This window comes from Monodon monoceros, unplaced genomic scaffold (assembly GCF_005190385.1).
Source record: "Monodon monoceros isolate NGI ecotype Baffin Bay Population unplaced genomic scaffold, NGI_Narwhal_1 Super_Scaffold_21, whole genome shotgun sequence".
Taxonomy (NCBI): Eukaryota; Metazoa; Chordata; class Mammalia; order Artiodactyla; family Monodontidae; genus Monodon; species Monodon monoceros.
The window spans coordinates 144,883,262-144,908,797 of NW_021703778.1; the positions used below are offsets into that span (position 1 = coordinate 144,883,262).

The 25,536-nt window shown below is 46.8% G+C and overlaps 1 protein-coding gene across 4 annotated transcripts in view; it reads right to left on the reverse strand.

Moving 5' to 3' along the window:
* DPF3 (double PHD fingers 3) overlaps positions 1–25,536 on the reverse strand; it is a 244,290-nt gene that overhangs the window by 49,026 nt on the left and 169,728 nt on the right. For all 4 annotated transcript variants that reach the window (XM_029237680.1, XM_029237679.1, XM_029237681.1 and 1 more), the window contains exon 7: positions 20,021–20,158. In XM_029237680.1, the coding sequence (XP_029093513.1) occupies positions 20,021–20,158 (138 nt within the window). The remainder of the gene's footprint in view (positions 1–20,020; positions 20,159–25,536) is intronic.

Sequence of the window (25,536 nt, forward strand, 5' to 3'; positions counted from 1 at the left end):
CCCAAAGAGTCCCACCAGCGCACTCGGGAAAGGGTGAGCAGTCATTCTGGAATGGCAGTGTGGCACATGACCATACTACAGGGTTCTTTACTTCAGTCAGGCCACGTGTCGAGGGCAAACAAGGCCCCTAGACAGGGCTGTCTTTTCCCCTTTCAGCCTGATTTCTGCCGCAATACGCCTGCCTGCCGCTCAAGAGGAACATGAGCGATGGGCACAGGCTGGCCACAAGCAGCAGCCCTTCACCTGCTTCTGCCGAGACCAGAGCTGCAGCCCTAGTGTCCTAGGGAAAGAGGAAGCAAGCCAGAAGTTTAGGCTCCTCCATGGCACATCCACGAAAGCGTGACTTCACATCCTGGGCAGACGCTCCGACCGCCTGCCAGGGCCTGGTGTGCACAGACGCGGGGCCATGTCCCGTGCCCGCCACCCAGCCTGACCCCAGCCCCAGGCCAGCAGCTGTCTCCCCAGAGCCCGCTAGCAGGGGTGTGCAGCGCTCCGGGACCCCAGGGGCACAGAGAAGAGCCCTCCAGGAGGCGCTGTGCCTCTCCTCGCTCCCCTCACTCATTCCCCCACCACCCTCCACGGCTGACAGTTCCGTCCCTCCACGGGTCTGACATGTTGCCATGGCAACCAGAATCCTGGGCTCCAGCAGCCTCTGGTCTTGCCACCTGTTATTACTTCATCTCTCAAGTGTAAAGCATCCTAGCCTGGTGCCATTTGGCGGTGCAGAGCGCATCTTCGGAGGACGAAGTAAAGAGAAGGGGAAAGGAAAAGACGGAGAGCGGAAGGCAGCCTCAGGCTGACCACACAGGGCACACTGGACAGGCCAGGCTGGAGGAGGAAGCTGCGGAGACGGGGCGGGAGGGGAGGGAGGGGGTGAGCCGACGTGCCTTCCCTTCAGAATCAGCGAGCAGGCCTCAGCTGGAGGCCACTGCCACAGCCTGCTCCCTTCCACCCAGCCTTTAATGAGGGACCCGGGAGGGGCGGGGGAGGCAGCGGAAGGCTGAGGCTGTGAAGAGATCCGTGCTGGGCCCAAGTGGAGTAGAGCCAGGAGAGGGTTAAAGTGGCAAGATAAAGACTGTGGGGAAGGCTGGACCAGAGGGCACACAGAGCCTCCAAGCCTGGATAAATGGCCTTAATTCTCATGCTCTCGCTCACCCCACCCCTTACGTGTTTACTCATATAAATTATCCCCAAGGCCTGACACCTTTTTTCATTGCTTCCCTAGAACTGATGAAAAAATAAATCCCACGGATCCAAGGAATAAAAATGTTGGGCTTCCATTCAGGCTGGTTCTTCTTGGCCACCTAATAGCAACTCTGGTCCCACCCTGGGGCTCCAGAGGGAAGACAAATGATGCCTTCCTCCCTGAATGTGGAAGGCGGGGCAGCTGGGGAGCCCGGTGGGGGAAACGAACAACGGGGTCCACTCAGCACATGACCGTCAGACCTCATGCACCATTCTGCCACCTGGCATTGCGCACAGGGTGGGTGTATGATAGGGATTTAGGAGGGGGTACTGCTAATGCAGAATGATTCCAGGCCCCGAGATTAGTCCCCCTGGAGACGAGAAGGCCGAGGGCTGATTTAATAAGCCTTTGGGTTTATGGATGGGCCTAAGTCACCGTATTGTCAAAGACAACAGGAGACAGAAGGAGCTGAAATGGCAGTGCACGCTACCAGAAAGCTGGACACGAGCGCGATTCAGCAGTTAAAGGCACGGTCGCAGAAGCAGGCTTCTCTGGAGAGGCGTCTGCACCTGGGAAGGTGTCCCTGGCCCAGGTTTCTTCAAGTGCAGGCCCATCTAGAGGCAAGAGAATATGCTAGATGTCTTAAGTCCCCTTTTAGGCCTATTATTTGAGGATTATAATAGGGCAAAAGAAGAGCAAAGTTTTTCAAACCCAGAGGAACTCAGCCTTTCATCCTTGCTTCATATTTGTGTACACATCTCTCTCCCTATTAGCCGTGAGCTCCCTGAGGGCAGGAGCGGTGTCTTTAATCTCTGAATCCCCAACACCTGGCACAGTGATTGACACAGAACTGACAATAAATACTTAATGAAAGGATGGCAAATCTTCACAGAGGCTTTTGGGAGGGGAAAAGAAACACAACTGCCAAGCAAAGGGAAGTGAAAGACCAGGAATTCAGTGGATGTAAAGTGTCCCGAGTACTCAGTGACCATCCTAAGGCACTGCCAGCATCAGTCCTGCCCATAACAGGGGACATAAAGAGCGAGGGGCAAGGCTTCCCTGGTGGCGCAGTGGTTAAGAAACCGCCTGTCAATGCCGGGGACATGGGTTCGAGCCCTGGTCCGGGAAGATCCCACATGCCACAGAGCAACTAAGCCCGTGTGCCACAACTACTGAGCCTGCGCTCTAGAGCCCACGAGGCACAACTGCTGAGCCCGCGCGCCTAGAGCCCGTGCTCCGCAACAAGAGAAGCCACTGCAATGAGAAGCCCGCGCACCACGACAAAGAGTAGCCCCCACTCGCCACAACTAGAGAAAGCCCTCGTGCAGCAACAAAGACCCAATGCAGCCAAAAATAAATAAATAATTTATTTAAAAAAAAAAAAAGAGTGAGGGGCAGAAGCAACATAAAGAGTGGGGGAGCCCACTGGAGAGAATAAAGTGGTGGTGGAGAAAGCCAGTGGGTCTGCCCTCCCACGGGAATCCTCTCCTTTAGGCATTTCTTGGAAAACCAGGATGGAAGGAGTTAAGAACTCCCAGGCTCATTTGGCTCCCAGGGCCCCTTGAACCTCATGTTTGGTCTCTTGCCAGAAGCCCCGAACCCTCCAGTGAGAATATAGGCCCTGTCTTACTATGTGCTTTGGTAGCTGTAGAATCTTTCTAAAAATGTTAAATGTGTGTCAGTCATCCCACCCTTCCTTGTACCTATCTCCTTTTCCTCTATCTTTATGGAACACAAAACTCATACTGTTAGACACACACCTTGTAAATATTTACTCCAAGACACTGTGCTGTAAAATCAGAAATCACGTGTCTGCTCACACTGATGTCTCCATCTTAATGGATGTATCTGGTTAGAGTTGCCACTTGCCAGGAGTTTGGACACCATGTCACTACTTCTGGGACTAGATGGTCACATGACCCTTCGGTAATGTCCTTTGTGCTCCAGCCTTAGGCCAGCAACCCCAGGTCTGTTACTGACGCTTCGGAAGAGTGAGAAGAAGACTGAGCAAAGTTGATTACTTTTCTCAGTGCTGATTAAGGAAAGCACAAGATGTTTCCATTTTCCAGTGGCAGGTCATGTGGGTCAGATCATGCCCTGGTGTAGCAACTTGTTATTGCCACCAAATGAGTCAGTTGAGGGGGAAAACGTTTCACTTGAGAGGAACTATGTCAAAAGGGCTGTGAATGAAGTGGTGTCATTCCCCTGAGAGAGATGCAGGACATCCCAGTGCTGTAGAGCAGGATAAGCCTCGTCTGCTTCAATTGTCAGGATATTATTATTGTGATGGCAGAATTCAGCAAGCTCCCTTCCTCTCTTGCTCAGCCTTGCCCCTCTCCACCCCTCGTCACCACCACCTCCACAGGACTCGGGTATGTCAACCCCAACAGTCCACAAGGGACCAGCATTTTCTGTGTCCTTCAGACTAAAAAGCAGTACTCAGGGAAAAGAAAAGGATGAGTCTCAAGCATCAGACCTGAGGGTGAGGAGAGAGTCAAGGGACCACAGAGCTGACAGGCAGCCCAGCCCAGAGATGAGGGCCCAGACCAGGAACACACCCAGAAAGCAAACTGGGAAGAGGGTGCTGGGAGCCACAGAGACATTTGCCCATGGTAGGACAGGGCCTTAGGAAAAGAATGAAAACCAAGTTTCTCCCCCCAGATTGAACAATGCAACCTGTTTCCTGGTTACCTGACTCGGTGCATCCAAAAGTAAAAAGAATTAAAGGGAAACACAGCTTGGCCATCGGTCTTTGAAAGCTGGATTTCTCTAAGGCAGTGGTCCACATAGTTCACATGACTTCTTAAAAATGCAAATTCTAGGCCTCCACCACTGACCTACTGAATCCAAAATTCTGGGGTGGGAGATCCGGAAGTCTGCGTTTTAAGGAACAGGTGATTCTGATGTGCTCAAGCTGGAGGACCACGGCTCTGAGACACATGACGGTCATATCACATTGTGTCATACACATCTGTTAGTGCTGTGCTGTATATGAATTAATTTATTTCAGCATTGCATAACCCTATGATACAGAGGCATTAGTGTTCTGATTTTACACAGATGATACTTAAGGCACGAGGAAGCTTGTCTAAAGTCACGCTACGTTGGTCCTGAACCCGGGCAGTGTGGCTCTTAGCTGGCCCACCTGATACTATCCTGCCACGGGTACATACAACAACACACCCGAGGGAACTCAAGTCAGAGTGGTCAGCAGGCCCTAGAGGCAAGGGCTTCTCAAATTTGAGTGTTGTGCAAATAAATCACTTAGGGATCTCATTAAAATTCAGATTAGGATTCAGAGGTCCAGGTAGGGCCTGAGAGCCCACATTTCTTACACGCTTCCCCTTGGGGTAGCCAAACATCCAGGTTTGCCTAGCACTGAGGTGTTTCCAGGGCACAGAACTTTCAGTCTAAAACTGGGAATATCCTGGGCCAACCTGGACAGGTTGATCACCTGAGCCCTGGGTGATGTGGATACTGCTGACCTCGCTTTGAGAAGCAAAAATGCAGGCCCTGAAGGTGAGGAGTTTGGATTGTATTCAAGTGTGATGAAAGTTTTGAGAGCATGGCATGGCATAATCTATTTTATACTTTTGAAAGACCACTTTGGCTACTCCTTGGAGAAAAACTATAAGAGGTAAAAACGAAGGCAGAGAGACTAATAAAGAAGTTGCAATGATCCAGACAAGAGCCAGTGGTGATAGGGATGGAGAAACGGAAACTGATTCGGGGTATATTTTGTAGGGGTAGCCAAAAGGGTGGTGAAGGAAAACAGAGCCAAGGATTAATCCTAGGATTTTCACTTCAGGTACCGCATTTTTTTTTTTTTTTTAAGAACAAGGTCAGAAAGAGATATAAGAGCTTGGAAAGACTGAGACATAGAATGAGAGAGAAAGATGCGGGAAAATTATTGAACTGAGTGATGTGTGATTTTTTTCTAGAGCAAAACTCATTTACGAATTAAAGTCTCAAGCAGAATTTGTAAAGGGGGGTTCCATGTAACATCATAAACAGCTAAAGTTCATTCTGAAGATTAAATTTGCCTGCTATGGACTGAATTGTTTCTCCCCTAAAATGCATATGTTAAAGCCCTAACCCTCAATGTGATGGTATTGAGAGATGAGACACTTATGGTGGGATTAGTGCCCTTATAAGAAAAGACACCAGAGAGCTTGCTTCTCTCTACCGACATGTACCAAGCAAAGACCATGTGAGGATACAGCAAAAAGATGGTCATCTCCAACCCAAGGAGAGAGTCCCTACCAGACACCGACCCTGCCATCACTTTTACCTTGGACTTTCAGCCTCTAGAACTGTGAGAAATAAATTCCTATTGTTTAAGCCACCCAGCCTATGGTATTTTGTTACACAGCCCAGGCTGACCTCGATACTGCCCATTAATACATTCACTTCTTTTGAAAAGCCACTATGCAGTATGATGCACTTCACAATTGGCCTACAGGGGGAAATTAAGGGACATCAGTAGGACTATGATAAACATCCCAGGTTGAGATTGGGATCCATCACTTGGGGTTCCAATGTCCTGACATAACTGAATGGTGTCCAGCTCAAGCACATTCACATCTCAGCTTCTCATCTTGCTAACTGTGTGACCTGGGGAGAGTTCCTCAACCTTTCTGAGCCTCTGTTTCCTCATCTGTAAAATGAGAGTAATGGCACGTGCCTCACAGACTTGCAAACATTACACGAGATGACATGTGCAAAGTGCCTGGCACAAGTAGGTATTCCACCATGTCTTTCCCTCTTTCTTTTCCTCTGTAAAATAATTTTATTTCTGAAAAGGCAGGAAAAAGGATCAAAGGTGTAAATAAGTAGGCTTTCCCAAGAAGTGACACATGACTGGAGAATTCACATTCATGCTCTGTGTCCAAGGGCACATCCCTCAGTCTCTGTGTGCCTTGGTGTTCTCTAGGGGACATGGCACCTACCTTATAAGGTTACTGTGAGGAATGAATGAGATAAATGTGGCATGCCTAGCACAGTGTCTGACACATTCAAGGAATGTCAGCAAGTATTATTGCCCTTATCATTGATCAGGACACGAAACTCTTCAATCCCGAATATTCTAGGTAATAGGCCAAAAAGGTGAGAGAAATAAAAGAGGCTCACAGGGCTTCCCTGGTGGCGCAGTGGTTGAGAGTCCGCCTGCCGATGCGGGGGACACGGGTTCGTGCCCCGGTCCGGGAGGATCCCACATACCGCGGAGCAGCTGGGCCCATGAGCCATGGCTGCTGAGCTTGCGCGTTCGGAGCCTGTGCTACGCAACGGGAGAGGCCACAACAGTGAGAGGCCCGCGTATCGCAAAAAAAAAAAAAAAAAAGGAAGCTCACAGAAAGGCAAGTGGCAGGTAGATGCCGGATCCTGGGGAAACGGGATGGTAAATACAGGGATGCACACCCGGCTAGATTCTGCTCCACAGTTTCCTCCCACCAGGTTTCACATATCCATCTTATTTCCCCAATTAGACCAGAAGTTGTCCTGGGACCGAGACCACATGTTATATCTTTTTGGAGCCCCAGTTACACTTGGCCCCGCGAGTGGGTGCATGCACAGTAAGTGCTCAGTAAACACTCATGTTTAGCTTATGTGGAAGGATTGGGGTCCCTTATCTAAGATTTAGCAAAGGATGTGCCAGGCTCTGATAGTTCCTCCTGATGCCAGTGAGACCCCCATAGGCAGTTAGCTTCTCAGCATCAACATGGCCACAGACGGGCCCCGATGCAGGTTAGCCATTTGTGGTCCTGGACATGCTCTGCTGGCCTGAATGGCACGGAGATGGGATGTCAGCACCCTCAGAGTGTGGGCCTGGTGCCAGACACCCATGTCACCTCAGGAAGGCTCACGGCAACCCCGTGAGGGCAGAACGATGGTTCTCTCTGTTTTACGGAGGAGGTAACAAAGGAGCAGAGAAATGTAAGTACTGACCCACATCTACACAGACAGAAGATGGCAGGGTGGCCGAGTTGTGATTCACACACTGGCCCAGCCAATTCCAGTGACATTTTCTCAGTCTCTGGGTCAAGAGTGTGGATGACCCACAGGTCTGGAGAGTTAACTCCAAGTATACCTTCAAGGCCAGAGCAACCTCAGATTCTTCTTTGCTTTGTAATCTGTAAACTGTTTAGTGAAATCATAATTCACCTAAGGAACACCAGTTGTTAGTTTCCAGATTTGCTCTTTGGGGAGCGAGAAGCAGCTCACTTTTCCAGACAGAGCCCTGGATCTGAATTGCCCTCTCTCTCCCCAGTAACGAAGCCTGAACTTCCTGGGTCAAGGTTGGGTAAGTGGTGAGTTGTGTGGGTTTTATAGGTTTTCAGGCACCTTTCAGACTGATCCAAAATTCTTAAGCTTGTGTCAAACGTGATTTTCACTCTCTCTCTTAAAGCTGTATCCATTGCCCCTGGGCTGTATGTTAGAGGACAGAGATGTCAGAAGACTAACATCTGTTCGATCTTTCCCATCAGTGTGGCAATGACATCATGTGCTTCTTTTAGATAATTTGCACATTATCAGACTAATTTTCAGATTATCTAATCAGCCAACATTACCCTTAATCAACTCGGCTCTCCTCTTTCAGTTCTGTAGAGTACAACATGCCCTCCAAAGGCACACTGGTGTGGGGACTTTTCTTCTCTTGACGGATATTGAAAGCCTAGCTATATGCCAGGCCACCACTATTAGACAGAAGACTGAGACCTCCCGGGACTGAGGACAACCCAACTTCCATTCCAGGGACCGGAGAAATAGGCTTGGAATAAATTTTATAGATCTATACTTTAAAACACATTTCCCTCATAGGAGCTCCAAGTATGCTGTAGAGAGCATTTTACATTCATTTATGCTATTAAATAAGAGATACACCATACGATAATTTTTTTGTTTTGTTTTGTTTTGGTTTTCGTTTTTTTTTTTGCGGTACGCGGGCCTTGCACTGTTGTGGCCTCTCCCGTTGCGGAGCACAGGCTCCGGACACGCAGGCTCAGCGGCCATGGCTCAGGGGCCCAGCCGCTCGGCGGCATGTGGGATCCTCCCGGACCGGGACACGGACCTGCGTCCCCTGCATTGGCAGGCGGACTCTCAACCACTGCACCACCAGGGAAGCCCCATATGATAATTTATAATACGCCACACATATTTCTTTATAAATCATTTGTTCTTACTTCTAGTAATTGCTATCATGGTTCTCCCTTTTCCTACAAGATGACAACTACACAGCCTGGCAGAGAAGACGCTTCCAGCTGTGGCCCCTGCCCACATTCCATCATTTCCCCAGTACCACTGTCAGACACAACTACTACCAATTGTCTGAACGCACCATGCTATTTCACACCTCCCTGCCTTTGTACACGCAGTTCCCTCTATCTGGGAAGCCCTCTCCCACCCAGTAAATTTCTCCTCATTCTTCAAGGGCTAACTTGAAGGTCACCTCCTCAGGGAAGCCTTTACAAACTCCCTAATGCTTTTTAAACGTTCTAATGTTTCTAACGTTCTGAAGCTTTCAATGCCCTGCAGGGCTTCTTAAAACATAGATTGCTGGCCCGCACCCTCAGAGCACCTGTTACCACATGGAGCCAAGAATCTGCAATTCCAGGAAGTTCCCAGGTGATGCTGATGTCACACTTAGAACACTACTGCCCTAAGAGTAGAAAGTGTGCTGTGGCTTTGAGCCCTTGGCTTCCTACACCATATTCTATGCACACCCTGTTACACATTCCTGCTCACAACTGAGAGCTCCTCAAGGAAAGGGACCAAGGCAGTATTCGATACAAGGTTACTAAACCAATAGACGGTGGTGGATAGATGGATACATCGACGGATGGACAGATGAATGTATCAGACTGAATTTATTCACACAGCTTTTTCATACAGGTCCATGACCTCAGACATCCCCATACCCACCCCCCAAAAAAGGTACCTTAAAAACATCGTCTATAATAGATTCCCACTGTGCAGAGAAGGTAAAAAGAAATTCAAGAAGAGCTTTGACATTGTGAGCCCATGTCAAAGGAGTTTTGAATTCTAACCCAGTGCTCTTTCTGCTACCCTGTTTCCCAAGGTGACATTTAAGGGGTCACAAGAGGATGCCTCTGAGTGGCACCTCTCAGAGTCCTAACCTGCCCAAACCCTCCCTCCTTTTATTCATATATATGTAGCCTATGTGTGTGTGTATCTATATGTATGCACGTATACACGCATGTGCACACACACAGTGATTTCATTTGTAGAAAGCAGATGGAGGTGGTCAGAGAAACAGAAGAAGGAAGAAGAATCCAGCCTCCCACAGGGAGGAGAAGGGCAGCAGCTCAGGCAGGGAAGACCCCATCAGAAAATCCTATCTCCCAAGCAGGAATGTCTGAGCTCCAAGCATCCCCGGGCTGCCTGGAGTTGAGACAGAGAGGTCAGGACACAAAGGAAAGGGGACAAACCTACCAAGGAGACAAACAGTGTATATTCAGGAGAAAATGAGAGACTAGGAGAGGAACAAAGGCGGGAGAACATCAGCTGGGAGGGGGCGGAGGGTGGGAGGAATGGCAGTCGAGTGCTGAGCTGGCAGCACTGGGCAGCATAGCGGCGGGTGGAGGGGCGGGGGGCAGTCAGTGCTGGCTCCAGCACTCCGCTCTGCCCTTTCAGCAGCAGCGGGAGCAAGGATGAGCAATGGGCTTTGCTGGAGACACAGCCGGGGGGATGCAGCAAGGGACAGCAGGAGGACCAAAGTCAAAAGGTCTCTACTGCTGCAGGTGGTGCAAACGCAGATGCCCGTGACATTGACAATTCCTGAGTCTGTAGGGCTATTTTTCCCATAGGCCTGTGCTCACCAGCAGCGGGGTTCCCGCTGCAGCTCTGCTCAAGAGGGAAAAGTCAGCATTCCCACCTCACTGGCATCCAGAACTTTCCCTGGGGGACCTGCAGATTAGCCTCTTGGATCAAGCTCTCTTGCCTCCCTCCCCCACTCCAAAAACCTTGCCAAGGGAGGATCACAAAGCGGAGACCTTAGGGTGCTGCAGAGCTGTCACATTCAATTCACCACAGAGTGCCAGTGGCATTTAGGGGCAGGATGGATGGGGGCCCACCCCCACCCCAAACAGTGGGAGCAGCTAATGGCCGCTAGTAATGATGCTGGCAATTAGCACTCACGAGAAAATGGCTGGGGGGCCGCTCACCAGGGGAATGTGGGAGGGAACAGAGCACACATTCAGAGAAGCAAACAGATTGGTGGTGTTTGTGGTGCAGGGAACCTGGGAAAAGCCGCTGTCTCTTGGATTTATCCAGAGAAATTGGGTAAGAGGAAAGGGAGGGCTTCTGTGGACATTGAGGGCCTTTCTGCCGTACCCTCCCTGCTAGTAAAATTAGAGCTAATCACAGACTTCTCAGAGGCCTCGTGAGGAGATGTCATTAAAATGGTGTTTGTAGGGCTTCCCTGGTGGCACAGTGGTTGAGAGTCCGCCTGCCGATGCAGGGGACACGGGTTCGTGCCCCGGTCTGGGAAGATCCCACATGCCACGGAGCAGCTGGGCCCGTGAGCCATGGCCGCTGAGCCTGTGCATCTGGAGCCTGTGCTCCGCAATGGGAGAGGCCACAACAGTGAGAGGCCCGCGTACCGCAAAAAAAAAAAAAAAAAAGGTGTCTGTGAGGGTTCTGGAACCCTCCTCATGTGAGAAGACCCCAGATGAGACCAGGTACAGCTATTCTTTTCTATGCAGTTTTTTGTACGTGTGTGTGTCTGTGTGTGTCTGTGTGTGTGTCTGTGTGTGTGGCCTCACCGCGCAGCATGCGGGATCTTAATTCCCCAACCAGGGATCGAACCCGTGTCCCCTGCAGTACAAGTGGGGAGTCTTAACCACTGAACCACCAGGGAAGTCCTCTATGCAGTTTAAATCCCTTGAGTAGTTGGATGATCCTTTATGAAGAACCCAATTCCTCATCAGCAGGGAGAGGGGAAGGGGAGTTGAGGGGGGCTGGAGTGGGAGTGCTCACTGGCAAACCCACAGAGAGAGGAGAACACACGGCCGGATACTTAGGGATGCGTCTCCAACCAGGAGAAAAGATGCAGCTTCCTCCCTAAGCAAGGCTGTCTGGCCTCACGGTGAAGACATGAAGAGACAGAAGACACGGACCCACAAGCTGCGTGAGGAGATCCTGGTGGAGAAAGAAAAATAGGGGCCAGTGCCCATCTTGGAAGTCAACAGACAGGCAGGAGGGGCCCACAGGAATGGCTAAGGAGGAGACCCCCTGGACCCACTGGGGGTCCGCAGTGTACTTGGGGGTCACAAGGAACCTTCCTCTGTGGCTGCTATCACCGTGCACACACATGAAAGAGACCCAGACCAAAGAGAAGCACTCCAAACCCCGCAGCTCAAGGAAAGCACCTATACACATGGACAAAACGGACTGACATTTGAGAAGAGATGTAAAGGAGATAAGCCAGCACTGGGGGAAGTGAGAAATAATACCAAGCTAATAAATACTTTAGAGAGAGCAACCATCACTAGTAAACACTTTCCAGACAGCAACCCAAATCAAAGGAGATCATTCTCGGACTCCTCGCAGCATGAGACAATAGCTATGCCTTCGCCACTTAAATCAGAGAAGGGATGAGAGGAGAGACAGGGAAATGCAAAAACCAGCTGACCAGTACAGGTCAATACATTTTCCCTTCTGGAAGACAAGGGTGACTGGACCAAGGGAACCTCTCCCCAGGGGGCAGGTAGAGACCTCAGCATCATAGCTATTCAGAAGCTGGCACAGGGAGGTGGGCACCTCCTGCCTGCTTTTCAGGTTCTGTCCAGATGACAGTAGTTGGTAAGAAAACAAAGGGTCTGTCACATGAGAGGCTTGAACCCTGAAAGAGAGCAAGAATTAAAGAAGGTGTTATGGCCTGAACTGTGCCCCCCCTGCAAACTCATATGTTGAAGCCCTAATGCCCAGTACCTCAGGATATGGCTATATGTGGATCTACGGCCTTTAAAGAGGTGATGAAAGAGCAAAAGTTAAAATGAGACTGTTAGAATGGGCCTTAATCCAATCTGACTGGTGTCCTTATAAAAAGAGGACATTTGGGGACTTCCCTGGTGGTGCAGTGGTTAAGACTCCACCTGCTAATGCAGGGGACATGGGTTCAAGCCCTGGTCCGGGAAGATCCCACATGCCGCAGAGCAACTAAGCCCGTGTGCCACAACTACTGAGACTGCGCTCTAGAGCCCACGAGCCACAACTACTGAGCCCGCACGCCACACTACTGAAGCCCACGTGCCTAGAGTCTGTGCTCTGCAACAAGAGAAGCCACCACATTGAGAAGCCAGTGCACTGCAATGAAGAGTAGCCCCCGCTCGCCGCAACTAGAGAAAGCCCGCATGCAGCAATGAAGACCCAATGCAGCCAAAAATAAAATAAATAAATTTATTTTTTTAAAAAAAGGAAGAGGAAATTTGGACACAAAGAGACTTTGGAAGTACACGTGCACAGAGGGATGACCATGTGAAGAGGTAGCAAGAGGGCAGCCGCCTGCAAGCCAAGGAGAGAGGCCCCTGAGGAAACTAACCCTGATGGCACATTGATCTGGGACTTCCAGCCTCCAGAACTGTGAGAAAACAAATTTCTATTCTTTTTTTTTTTTTGCCGTACACGTGCCTCTCACTATTGTGGCCTCTCCCATTGCGGAGCACAGGCTCCAGACGCGCAGGCTCAGCGGCCATGGTTCACAGGCCCAGCCGCTCCGCGGCATGTGAGATCTTCCCGTATCAGGGCACGAACCCATGTCCCCTGCATCGGCAGGCAGACTCTCAACCACTGCGCCACCAGGGAAGCCCCCAAATTTCTATTCTTTAAGCCAGCCAGTCTTTGGTATTTTGTTATAGCAGCCAAGGAAACTAAGACAGGAGGCAATGCTACAGGGGGAAAGTTGGGGTGGGGATTAGGGGAAAACCCACACTAATCCAAAGAAAGGTTTTGGCCAAGGTGTGTTCATTGTTTCAAATATTTGGTGAAGGCAGCCAACTGACATCAGCTAATTGAGCTGATTGACTGAAATGCACAGGAATCACCCTCAAACCCTAGAGTCTAAACATTATTAAAGGTCTGATCCCTTTAATTACACTGAATTGTTCAATTTAAGAGCATCTACCACAAAATCCTTTGAGCAAAATTAAAAACACATGGCATGAATCCACGCTCACATGTGCCTCGGCTGTGAAAGCATATGCTCGGCTTCCGAGGCACCCCTTTCCCCTTCACGAGTAGAGCCTGGGTAAAGAATGTCACCACCCTGGGCCTGATTTCATCAAACAAGCCTTCTGACAGGTCTCCCATCCTCTAGCTTTCTCCTGGCTTCAGTCCATCTTCTCCAGGATGACCCAGCATGTGGCTGACAGGGTCTTGGTACTCCGGCCAGGTGTCAGGCCTGAGCCTCTGAGGTGGCAGAGCCGAGTTCAGGACATTGGTCCACCAGAGACCTCCCAGCCCCTCGTAATATCAGTCAGCGAGAGCACTCTCGGAGAACTCCAGCTCAATGCTAAGACCCACCTCCACTCAACGACCAGCAAGATCCACTGCTGGACACCCCATGCCAAACAACTAGCAAGACAGGAACACAACCCCACCCATTAGCAGAGAGGCTGCCTAAAATCATAATAGGTTCACAGACACCCCAAAACACACTACTGGATGCGGTCCTACCACCAGAAAGGCAAGATCCAGCCTCATCCATCAGAACACAGGCACCAGTCCCCTCCACCAGGAAGCCTACACAACCCACTGAACCAACATTACCCACTGGGGGCAGACACCAAAAACAATGGGAACTACGAACCTGCAGCCTGTGAAAAGGAGACCTCAAACACAGTAAGTTAAGGAAAATGAGAGGACAGAGAAATACACGGCAGATGAAGGAGCAAGGTAAAAACCCACCAGACCAAACAAATGAAGAGGAAATAGGCAGTCTACCTGAAAAAGGATTCAAAGTAATGATAGTAAAGATGATCCAAAATCTTGGAAGTACAATGGAGAAAACACAAGAAACGTTTAACAAGGACCTAAAAGAACTAAAGAGCAAACAAACAATGATGAACAACACAAAAAATGAAATTAAAAATTCTCTGGAAGGAATCAATAGCAGAATAACTGAGCCAGAAGAATGGATAAGTGACCTGGAAGATGAAATAGTGGAAATAACTACCGCAGAGCAGAATAAAAATAAAAGGATGAAAAGAATTTAGGACAGTCTCAGAGACCTCTGGGACAACATTAAATGCACCAACATTCGAATTATAGGGGTCCCAGAAGAAGAAGAAGAGAAAAAAAAAGGACACTGAGAAAATATTTGAAGAGATTATCGTTGAAAACTTCCCTAATATGGGAAAGGAAATAGTCAATCAAGTCCAGGGAGCACAGAGAGTCCCATACAGGATAAATCCAAGGAGAAACACGCCAAGACACATATTAATCAAACTATCAAAAATTAAATACAAAGAAAAAATATTAAAAGCAGCAAGGGAAAAACAACAAATAATATACAAGGGAATCCCATGAGCTTAACAGCTGATCTTTCAGCAGAAACTCTGCAAGCCAGAAGGGAGTGGCAGGACATACTTAAAGTGGTGAAAGGGGAAAAACTACAAACAAGATTACTCTACCCAGCAAGGATCTCATTCAGATTTGATGGAGAAATTAAAAACTTTACAGACAAGCAAAAGCTAAGAGAATTCAGCACCACCAAACCAGCTTTACCACAAATGCTAAAGGAACTTCTCTAGGCAGGAAATACAAGAGAAGGAAAAGACCTACAATAACAAACCCAAAACAATTAAGAAAATGGTAATAGGAACATACATATCGATAATTACCTTAAATGTAAATGGATTAAATGCCCCAACCAAAAGACATAGACTGGCTGAATGGATACAAAAACAAGACTCATATATATGCTGCCTACAAGAGATCCACTTCAGACATGGGGACACATACAAACTGAAAGTGAGGGGATGGAAAAAGATATTCCATGCAAATGAAAATCAAAAGAAACCTGGAGTAGCAATTTTCATATCAGAGAGAATAGATTTTAAAATAAAGACTATTACAAGAGACAAAGAAGGACACTACATAATGATCAAGGGCTCAATCCAAGAAGAAGATATAACAATTGTAAATATTTATGCACCCAACACAGGAGCAACTCAATACATAAGGCAAAGACTAACAGCCATAAAAGGGGAAATCAACAGTAACACAATCATAGTAGGGGACTTTAACACTCCACTTTCACCAATGGACAGGTCATCCAAAATGAAAATAAATAAGGAAATACAAGCTTTAAATGACACATTAAACAAGATGGACTTAATTGATATTTATAGGACATTCCACCCAAAAACAATAGAATACACTTTCTTCTCAAGTGCTGAAGGAACATTCTCCAGGATAAATCATACCTTGGGCCACAAATCAAGGTTTGGTAAATTTAAGAAAATTGAAATCATGTCAAGTATCTTTTCCAACCACAACACTATAAGACTAGATATCAATTACAGGAAAAAACCTGTAAAAAATACAAACACATGGAGGCTAAACAATACACTACTAAATAACCAAGAGATCACTGAAGAAATCAAAGAGGAAATCAAAAAAATACCTAGAAACAAATGACAATGAAAACACGATGACCCAACACCTATGGGATGCAGCAAAAGCAGTTCTAAAAGGGGAGTTTATAGCAATACAATCCTACCTCAAGAAACAAGAAACATCTCAACTAAACAACCTAACCTTACACCTAAAGCAATTAGAGAAAGAAGAACAAAAAACCCCAAAGTTAGCAGAAGGAAAAAAATCATAAAGATCAGATCAGAAATAATTGAAAAAGAAATGAAGGAAACGATAGCAAAGATCAATAAAACTAAAAGCTGGTTCTTTGAGAAGATAAGCAAAATTGATAAACCATTAGCCAGTCTCATCAGAAAAAAAGGGAGAAGACTCAAATCAAAATAATTAGAAATGAAAAAGGAGAAGTAACAACTGACACTGCAGAAATACAAAGGATCATGAGAGATTATTACAAGCAACTATATGCCAATAAAATGGACAACCTGGAAGAAATGGACAAATTCTTAGAAAAGCACAACCTTCCAAGGCTGAACAAGGAAGAAATAGCAAATATGAACAGACCAATCACAAGAACTGAAATTGAGACTGTGATTAAAAATCTTCCAACAAACAAAAGCCCAGGATCAGATGGCTTCACAGGCGAATTCTATCAAACATTTAGAGAAGAGCTAACACCTATCCTTCTCAAACTCTTCCAAAATATAGCAGAGAGAGGAACACTCCCAAACTCATTCTATGAGGCCACCGTCACCCTGATACCAAAACCAGACAAAGATGTCACAAAGAAAGAAAACTACAGGCCAATATCTCTGATGAACATAGATGCAAAAATCCTCAACAAAATACTAGCAAACAGAATCCAACAGCACATTAAAAGGATCATACACCATGATCAAGTGGGGTTTATCCCAGGAATGCAAGGATTCTTCAATATACACAAATCAATCAATGTGATAAACCATATTAACAAATTGAAGAATAAAAACCATGTGATCATCTCAACAGATGCAGAAAAAGCTTTTGACAAAATTCAACACCGATTTATGATAAAAACCCTTCAGAAGGTAGGCATAGAGGGAATTTACCTCAACATAATAAAGGTTATATATGACAAACCCACAGCCAACATTGTTCTCAATGGTGAAAATCTGAAACCATTTCCTCTAAGATCAGGAACAAGACAAGGCTGCCCACTCTCACCACTATTATTCAACATAGTTTTGGAAGTTTTAGCCACAGCAACCAGAGAAGGAAAAGAAATAAAAGGAATCCAAATCGCGAAAGAAGAAGTAAAGCTGTCGCTGTTTGCAGATGACATGATACTATACATAGAGAATCCTAAAGAGGCTACCAGAAAACTACTAGAGCTAATCAATTAATTTGGTAAAGTAGCAGGATACAAAATTAATGCACAGAAATCTCTTGCATTCCTATACACTAATGATGAAAAATGTGAAAGAGAAATTAAGGAAACACTCCCACTTACCATTGCAAAAAAAAGAATAAAATACCTAGGAATAAGCCTAGTAAGGAGACAAAAGACCTGTATGCAGAAAACTATAAGACACTGATGAAAGAAATTAAAGATGATACAAACAGATGGAGAGATATACCATGTTCTTGGATGGGAAGAACCAACATTGTGAAAATGACCCAAAGCAATCTACAGATTCAATACAATCCCTATCAAACTACCAATGGCATTTTTCACAGAAACAGAACAAAAAATTTCACAATTTGTATGGAAGCACAAAAGACCCCGAATAGCCAAAGCAATCCTGAGAAAGAAAAATGGAGCTGGAGGAAGCAGGCTCCCTGACTTCAGACTATATTACAAAGCGACAGTAATCAAGACAGTATGGTACTGGCACAAAAACAGAATTATAAATCAATGGAACAGGATAGAAAGCCCAGAGATAAACCCACATATGGTCACCTTATCTTTGATAAAGGAGGCAAGAATATACAATGGAGAAAAGACAGCCTCTTCAATAAGCGGTCCTGGGAAAACTGGACAGCTACATGTACAAGAATGAAATTAGAACACTCCCTAACACCACACACAAAAACAAATGGATTAAAGACCTAAATGTAAGGCCAGACAGTATCAAACTCTTAGAGGAAAACATAGGCAGAACACTCTATGACATAAACCACAGCAAGATCATTTTGGACCCACCTCCTAGAGAAATGGAAATAAAAATGAAAATAAACAAATGGGACCTAATGAAACTTAAAAGCTCTTGCACAGCAAATGAAACCATAAACAAGACCAAAAGACAACCCTCAGAATGGAAGAAAATATTTGCAAACGAAGCAACTGACAAAGGATTAATGTCCAAAATATACAAGCAGCTCATGCAGCTCAATGTCCAAAAAACAAATAACCCAATCCAAAAATGGGCAGAAGACCTAAACAGACATTTCTGCAAAGAAGATATACAGATTGCCAACAAACACATGAAAGAATGCTCAACATCACTAATCATTAGAGAAATGCAAATCAAAACTACAATGAAGTATCACCTCACACCTGTCAGGATGGCCAGCATCAAAAAATCTAGAAACAATAAATGCTGGAGAGGGTGTGGAGAAAAGGGAACCCTCTTACACTGTTGGTGGGAATGTAAATTGATACAGCCACTATGGAGAACAGTATGGAGGTTCCTTAAAAAACTAAAACTAGAACTACCATATGACCCAGCAATCCCACTACTGGGCATATACCCTGAGCAAACCATAATTCAAAAAGAGTCATGTACCAATATGTTCATTGCAGCACAATTTACAATAGCCAGGACATGGAAGCAACCTAAGTGTCCATCAACAGATGAATGGATAAAGAAGATGTGGCACATATATACAGTGGAATATTACTCAGCCATAAAAAGCAACTAAATTGAGTTATTTGTAATGAGGTGGATAGAACTAGAGTCAGTCATACAGAGTGAAGTAAGTCAGAAAGGGAAAAACAAATACCATATGCTAACACATATATATGGAATCTAAAAAAAAAAAAAAAAGGTTCTGAAGAACCTAGGGGCAGGACAGAAATAAAGACACAGACATAGAGTATGGACTTGAGGACATGGGGAGGGGGCAGGATAAGCTGGGATGAAGTGAGAGAGTGGCATGGACATATATACACTACCAAACGTAAAACAGATAGCTATTGGGAAGCAGCCACATAGCACAGGGAGATCAGCTTAGTGCTTTGTGACCACCTAGAGGCGTGGGATAGGGAGGGTGGGAGGCAGATGCAAGAGGGAGGGTATATGGGAATATATGTATACGTGTAGCTGATTCACTTTGTTACACAGCAGAAACTAACACACCATTGTAAAGCAATTATACTCCAATAAACATGTTAAAAAAAAAACAACAAACACGTGCCATGTCCACAGTTATTCTTCACCCCATGATCCTAGAATGACCCACATCTTGAAGCAAGCCCTAAAGATCCCATTATCCCTTCCCATTCTGATTTGGAGGTGGCCCAGAAACCATAAGGAATGTTGTAGAGGGAAGTCACATGGTGAATGCTAAACCCTTTGTGACTCGCTAATTCATAACTGGAAGCTGAGGAAGGAAGGAAAGAATAGAAATGGAAACACAAATCTTCAGGATTATTTTGGGTCTTCAGAGCCCAACATCCCAAGTGACAAGTATACCCAGGTCATGTTTGCTGACTGAGTGCTCAAGTGAAGAGCATGGAGGCTCCAGGGCCATATTTCTAAGGCAGGAGAGCCCTTACCAAAAGTGTGACCCTATAAGAGCTGAGACAGTGAAGCAAGAATATTCTATGTCCCTTGGTGGCCAAGGAGACATTTGGAATGTCTGCCTGAACTGACACACCCCACAGCTTTGCCCACCTCAGGTTAGCAGCTGTGAATGGATCTTCTGGAACTGAGGGAAAAGAGTAGCAGGTCTGGCATTTGACAATGGCCAGGTAAGGATGTTTCTCTTCCGCCTTAACACTTACCTCCCATCCTCTGGGAACAGAGCTGGGTGTGCCACCCCTGCCCAGCTCACTCTAAGCTTCAGGCTCAGCTGACCCACGGGGCATCTGTGGCTGTGCTGAAATAGCCAACTCACCACAGGTCCTTGAGACCAATCTACAGGTGCCACCAGAAGATGCCCGAGGTGAACAAAAAGGAATGCTCCATAGCCCTGCCCACCCACCTCATCACTCCCCCAACCCAACAACTGGGAACTCACGTCTGTGGTTCTCGTTTCTGTGGTTGGGTGGGGACCGGGTCTCCTGGTCTTGGGCCTCATCCCCCTCCTCGCTGGCCAGGTGGGTGTGAGCGTAGTGGTAACTGAGTCCCGGCCGGTTTTTATAGCGCTTGCCGCAGACTAGAGAGGAAAAGAGGAAAGGAAGGGAAAACGCAAATGTTAGCAATCTCTGCAGCCACGGCCATCATTCTCCCAGGCAGTGACTCCCATCCATCCACCCCAGAGCTGGGTTTCCCCAAAAAAGTGTCTCCCACTCCCAACACCCCCCGACCCTCACCCCAGCACCAGCACCGCTGCAACAAGTAAAGAAAAGAACCCAGGTAAAGAAAAACCATAGAAGACGGAAGTTGAACTGTGTAAGAGCACCATCATTTCCTAGCTGTGAGACCCTGGGAAAGTCACTTGCACTCTATGTGCCTCAGTTTCTTCAGAGGGAAAATAAGCATAATAGTAGTACTTAGCTCTTCGGTTGTTATGATGAGTTAATCTCTATGCAAAGCACTTAGAACAGTGGTACGGGTGATAAGTATTATAACTTTGGTAAGGGTGACACTCATTATAACTTTGAAGTTAAAAGGCACTGGGAGTCTATTTAGTCCAAAACCCCATGGCACAGATGAAGCAAGCGAGGCCCAGCAAGCTTAAGTGATTTGCCTGGGAACACACAGCTGGCTGTGGCAGAGCCACTGGAACCCCGGTCTCCTGGATTCCTGTGCAGTACTCCTTCCACCACCCTGTGGTTGACTCTGTATGAAGTACAAAAGCTTTATACGGATCATATTTTTGATCTATCACCCAGTGATTCTGTGCCAGAAAAACACATTCCACTTCCACCATTAAAACTATGAATCTGAGGCATCCTTGGTAGATGTCGCAACCAAGAGCTTGTGCCCTTGATGGCCCGGGAAGCCTCTGATACCCCGAATCTCTAAAAACGTGTCCTAGCAGGCACTACCTCTCAGGTGGACAGTAGGAGACAAGGGCAACAAGCAACACAAATATGATTTCTTGGACCCAAGAAGAAGAAAGGGGCAGCTCCCTTGGTCGGCTGCTCAGTACCCAAATGGCTAAGACTAGGCCACTGCCACCACCCTCCCTGTCACAGAGCCCAATATCTCAGCCCGTGGAGGGATGGCACTGCTGGTAGCAGAAGCCACAAGGGTCTTCCAGGAAAAATCTCATGCCAACCCTCTCATCTCGTCCCCACCTCTCCCCAGCAGAGCAAACCCCACCGGATCTGCTGGAGTAGCTGAGGTTGCCATCTTTAAGAGACTCTCGCTCCACATGACTGGGTTATAGCAGTGAGTGTAAACACTTCCCAAGGTGGAAAGAGTACAGAGTTCCTCATCAGACATGGGTTCAAATCCCACTTCCAGGTGCCAAAGTTGACCAGCTGCATGACCTCCACAGTATAGAGAAGAGCTGTTACCCACCCCTCTTACCCCCTACCCTTATTATTTCTGGTGGGGTTTCCTTTCTTACAAGATTCTCTTAGGTTTTTCAGGTATTATAACCATTGGCAAAAATGGATAATGTCATCTCTTCTTTCTCATGTATATGTAAACTATTGTATCTTCTTAGCTTAATTCATTTGTAAGAATCACCAAGACAATATTTTAAAATAGCAAAAGCAAGCTTTTCCAATTGTAGTGAAATGGGATTTAGTGGTTCACTGTTTAGAATGATATATGTAGCTAGTTTTTAGTCTTTATCAAGTTTAAGTAGTTCTTCTTATTCCTGAGTTAGAGTTTTATTACAGGAGAATTTTACCAGCTGTCCTTTCAGCATCTACTAGTACATGACTCTGTTTTAGTTTGCTGATATGGTGAATTATGTTGATTTCCTAATGCTTCCTACTATTGAGCCATTCTCGCATTCCTAGAATGTACTCCATTTGGTCAGGGTGTATTATCTATTTGATATACTGCTGCATTCTACTTTCTAATTTTGCATTTTGCATCTAATACTCAGACTTGAGATAGATAAATAATTTTGGGCCTTTTACCATGATTTTCAATTGCATAGTTGTGCTGACTTCCAAAAATAAATTAAGGAGTTCTGTGTGAAATTGGACAAGATACATAATCTCTTTGCGCCTTTTTTTTTTTTTAAATATATTTATTTATTTATTTTTGGCTGTGTTGAGTCTTCGTTTCTGTGCAAGGGCTTTCTCTAGTTGCGGCGAGTGGGGGCCACTCTTCATCGCAGTGCGCGGGCCTCTCACTGTCGCGGCCTCTCTTGCTGCGGAGCACAGTCTCCAGACGTGCAGGCTCAGTAGTTGTGGCTCACAGGTCTAGTTGCTCCGCGGCATGTGGGATCTTCCCAGATCAGGGCTCAAACCCGTGTCCCCTGCATTGGCAGGCAGATTCTCAACCACTGTGCCACCAGGGAAGCCCTGTGCCTTTTTTTAAATCTGAAAATGATGATGGTATTACTTACCTTGAGGGATTATAAATAATATTTGTAAAGTATCTCACTCAGTACCCAACACCTAATAGATGCTCAATAAACAGTAGTGAGGGGCAAGGGGCTTCAGTGTGGTCTACCACATCTTAAGTGCTGTACCCTCCTTGAAAGAGGGACTTTGACCCTTACCTCTCCTATGGAATCTGGGAATTGGCTGGACTTTCTTAAGAAGGTGAGAGTCTGAAATTCAAGTTGGTGATCAAGTTGGTGACCAAGCTGGTGACCTAGTGACTATAAATTCAAGTCCTACAATTGGCTCCTCTCTCCCTCTCTCTCCCCCTCTCTCTCTCTCTCGTAAATATTGCAAAAAATAATAATAATAACATGTCACTACACAACTCAATTCCATTTGGCTTAGGAAGTGGGACCTAAGGAGACCCCTGAGGCACACCGTGGGCCTGCTTGTGACTTTTTCTATTTAACTTTTAAATGATCTAAGGTCAATAAACAGCAAATTATGGGGTCACTGGATATAAATTCATTTCATTACAAGGAATATTGCTGGTGAGGAATAAATGTTTATTAAAAATAAGGCCAATAATGTCAGTATTTATATGGGGAAGCCTCAGCTGCCTCTGCAGATCTCCCTACTGCACACTCCACAGTATTTTATTTGTTTCATTTTGTTGTGTCAATTACCACTGTCTTCCTTAATCACAGAATTCCAGGATTTTAAGATCCTGGTCTAACTGACTATCAAATTGTTTTATTCCCACGAACACTCTAGATGCCCTCCTGGAACAACTCCACCGATGGGGAACTCACTACCCACCCGAGTAGGCATTTCTTCTTTGACCTCCTTGAATTATAGTTATGACTGCACTGGAGGACCTCTCTTAAGGACAGTGTCATGTCGATTTCATCTTGATGTCAACAACTCCACCTGCCGTGCTGCCATGCACATTTTACACCTTCAAAACATACCCATTGAATAGTTGATGAGTGAACACAGAAACGTTTTGTAGGAAAGCGAGGAGATGGGGGAGGAGGTAAGTGTGTAGAATCGGCTCCATCTATCCACATTAATCTCACACTAATAGTTCTTAAAACCTACAAAACCAAACCCAAGCAAAAAGCTTCCCATATCTCCTTCCCCAATACCATAGAAAGTTTTAGAGCAGATCCTTTTGCTAGAAGAGAGATTCTCAAAGAGTAGTCACCAGACCAGCCCCATCTGCATCACCTGGGAAGTTGTTAGAGATGCAGTTTCTTGGGCTCCACCCCGGACCTACCGAAGCGGAAAGTCTCGGGGTAGGGCCAGGCAATCTGTGTTTTAACAGGGCCTGCGGGTGATTCCGATACACACTACAGTTTGAGAACCACTCTGCTAGAAGATTGAATATATTGAGGCTTAACTCTGCCCGCCCTGCATGCGCCTGCCCTTCTGGATGGATGGAGGTGGCAGGAGGGGGCAGCAGGAGGCAGCCCTGAGACCTGTGTTCAGTTATTAGAGGAAACAGAAGCGGACAGCCCACGGTGGCCCTGGAAGCCAGAGCCCTTAACCACAATCCCTGTATGAAGAGCTTTCCAGGTGGAGCTTCATTTTTCACCACCTGCTTATATCATGTCATTCCTTCATCACCAGGTCTTCAAGGAAACATTTATTAAACACCTAATGTGTACCCAGCCTTGAGGCACCGGAGGACAAAGACAAATGAGTCCCAGTCCCCTCCCTCCAGGAGTCCGAAGTCTAGCAGAGGAGATATACACATCAACTAGCAAGGAGGGAGGTGGGATAAATGCACCAATGCGAGCCTGTGCCCCGCAAAGAGGAGGGGCCAGCTCACGGGCTTAAGTGGGGTGCGAGGATGGCTTCCCAGAGCAGGTGGATGAGCTGCAGCTTGTGAGAGAGCAGGACATCACCAGGCAGACAAAGGAGGAGGGCATGCGGGCACCAAAGCACGTCCCGCCAGCACCTTTGGGGAACTGCAGGATATTCGGTAAAGCCACTGGGAAGGGGGCATCGGGGTGGGTGTGAGGGGGACTCAGGAGAGGAAGGTGGGCAGGACTTTATCCTGACAGTGGGAAGTGGGGGAGGACTGTGTGCATTCTGAGGACCGACCTCATCAGATTACATTTTAGAAATACTGGTTAAGGTTACAGTGCAGAAGATGGATTTGGAGGCGGCAATAGGCTCCTTTAATTTTCCGTGTGTGAACAATGAGGACTTTGGGGTAGGAGAGAGGTTAGAGAGAACCTGGCAGAAGGGGGAGCGGGTGGGAGTCAGCAGAAAGGAGGAGCGCAAAATGACTTCCACGAACTCGGCCTTCCTGGCCACGCGCCATCCAGCCCCCATCCAGCCCCCCAGCCTCACCCGAAGCCACCTCTGCCTCCTTCCCAGCCCTCCTGCCCACTGGCCCTTTCGTTTCTTAAACATTTTTCCGTCCACCACAGAGCCTTTGCACAAGCTCTTCCCTCTGCCCAGAATGTCCCGCAGCCCCACTTTGCCTGATCAACGCTTCACAATCCTTCAGTTCTCGAGTCTTTCCAATCACAATTAGGACACTGGTGTGTTACCTTCCCAGGACTAGTCGTGTATCAATATGTGTCTCTCCCACCAGCAGCAAGCATGGCAGGGCCTGTGTGTTTGCACACTGTTGCAGCCCCAGTGATGAGCTTGGGGCCTGCACTCGATGTCAGCTAAGGGAATCAATAATAATCCCTACGTTTCTGACTTGGGCAACTGGGTGGAAGCACGTAGGAGGAAAATCAGATTTAAAGAAGGAAGGGAATGAGCTCAGTCTGGGGTTGGCTTATACACCTGGTGCTTGGGAAAGAGATGTGGATGTTGGAGTTGCCAGGTGGCAGTGGAAGTGATGGATATGGAGAGAAAAGTGCCAGGAGAGAAGGAGGAGAGAAAGAAGAAAGGTGGGCACAGGACAGAACTCAGAAAACACCGGTATCTTAAAGAGTCTGGTGAAGAAAGAGAAACCGATTTAAAATTTTTAAGAAACACTCACAAAGGACTGAGCAACATAGGCCAGAGGAGCAGGGCTTCCAGGTGACAGAAACGATGACACCACCGGTCACGG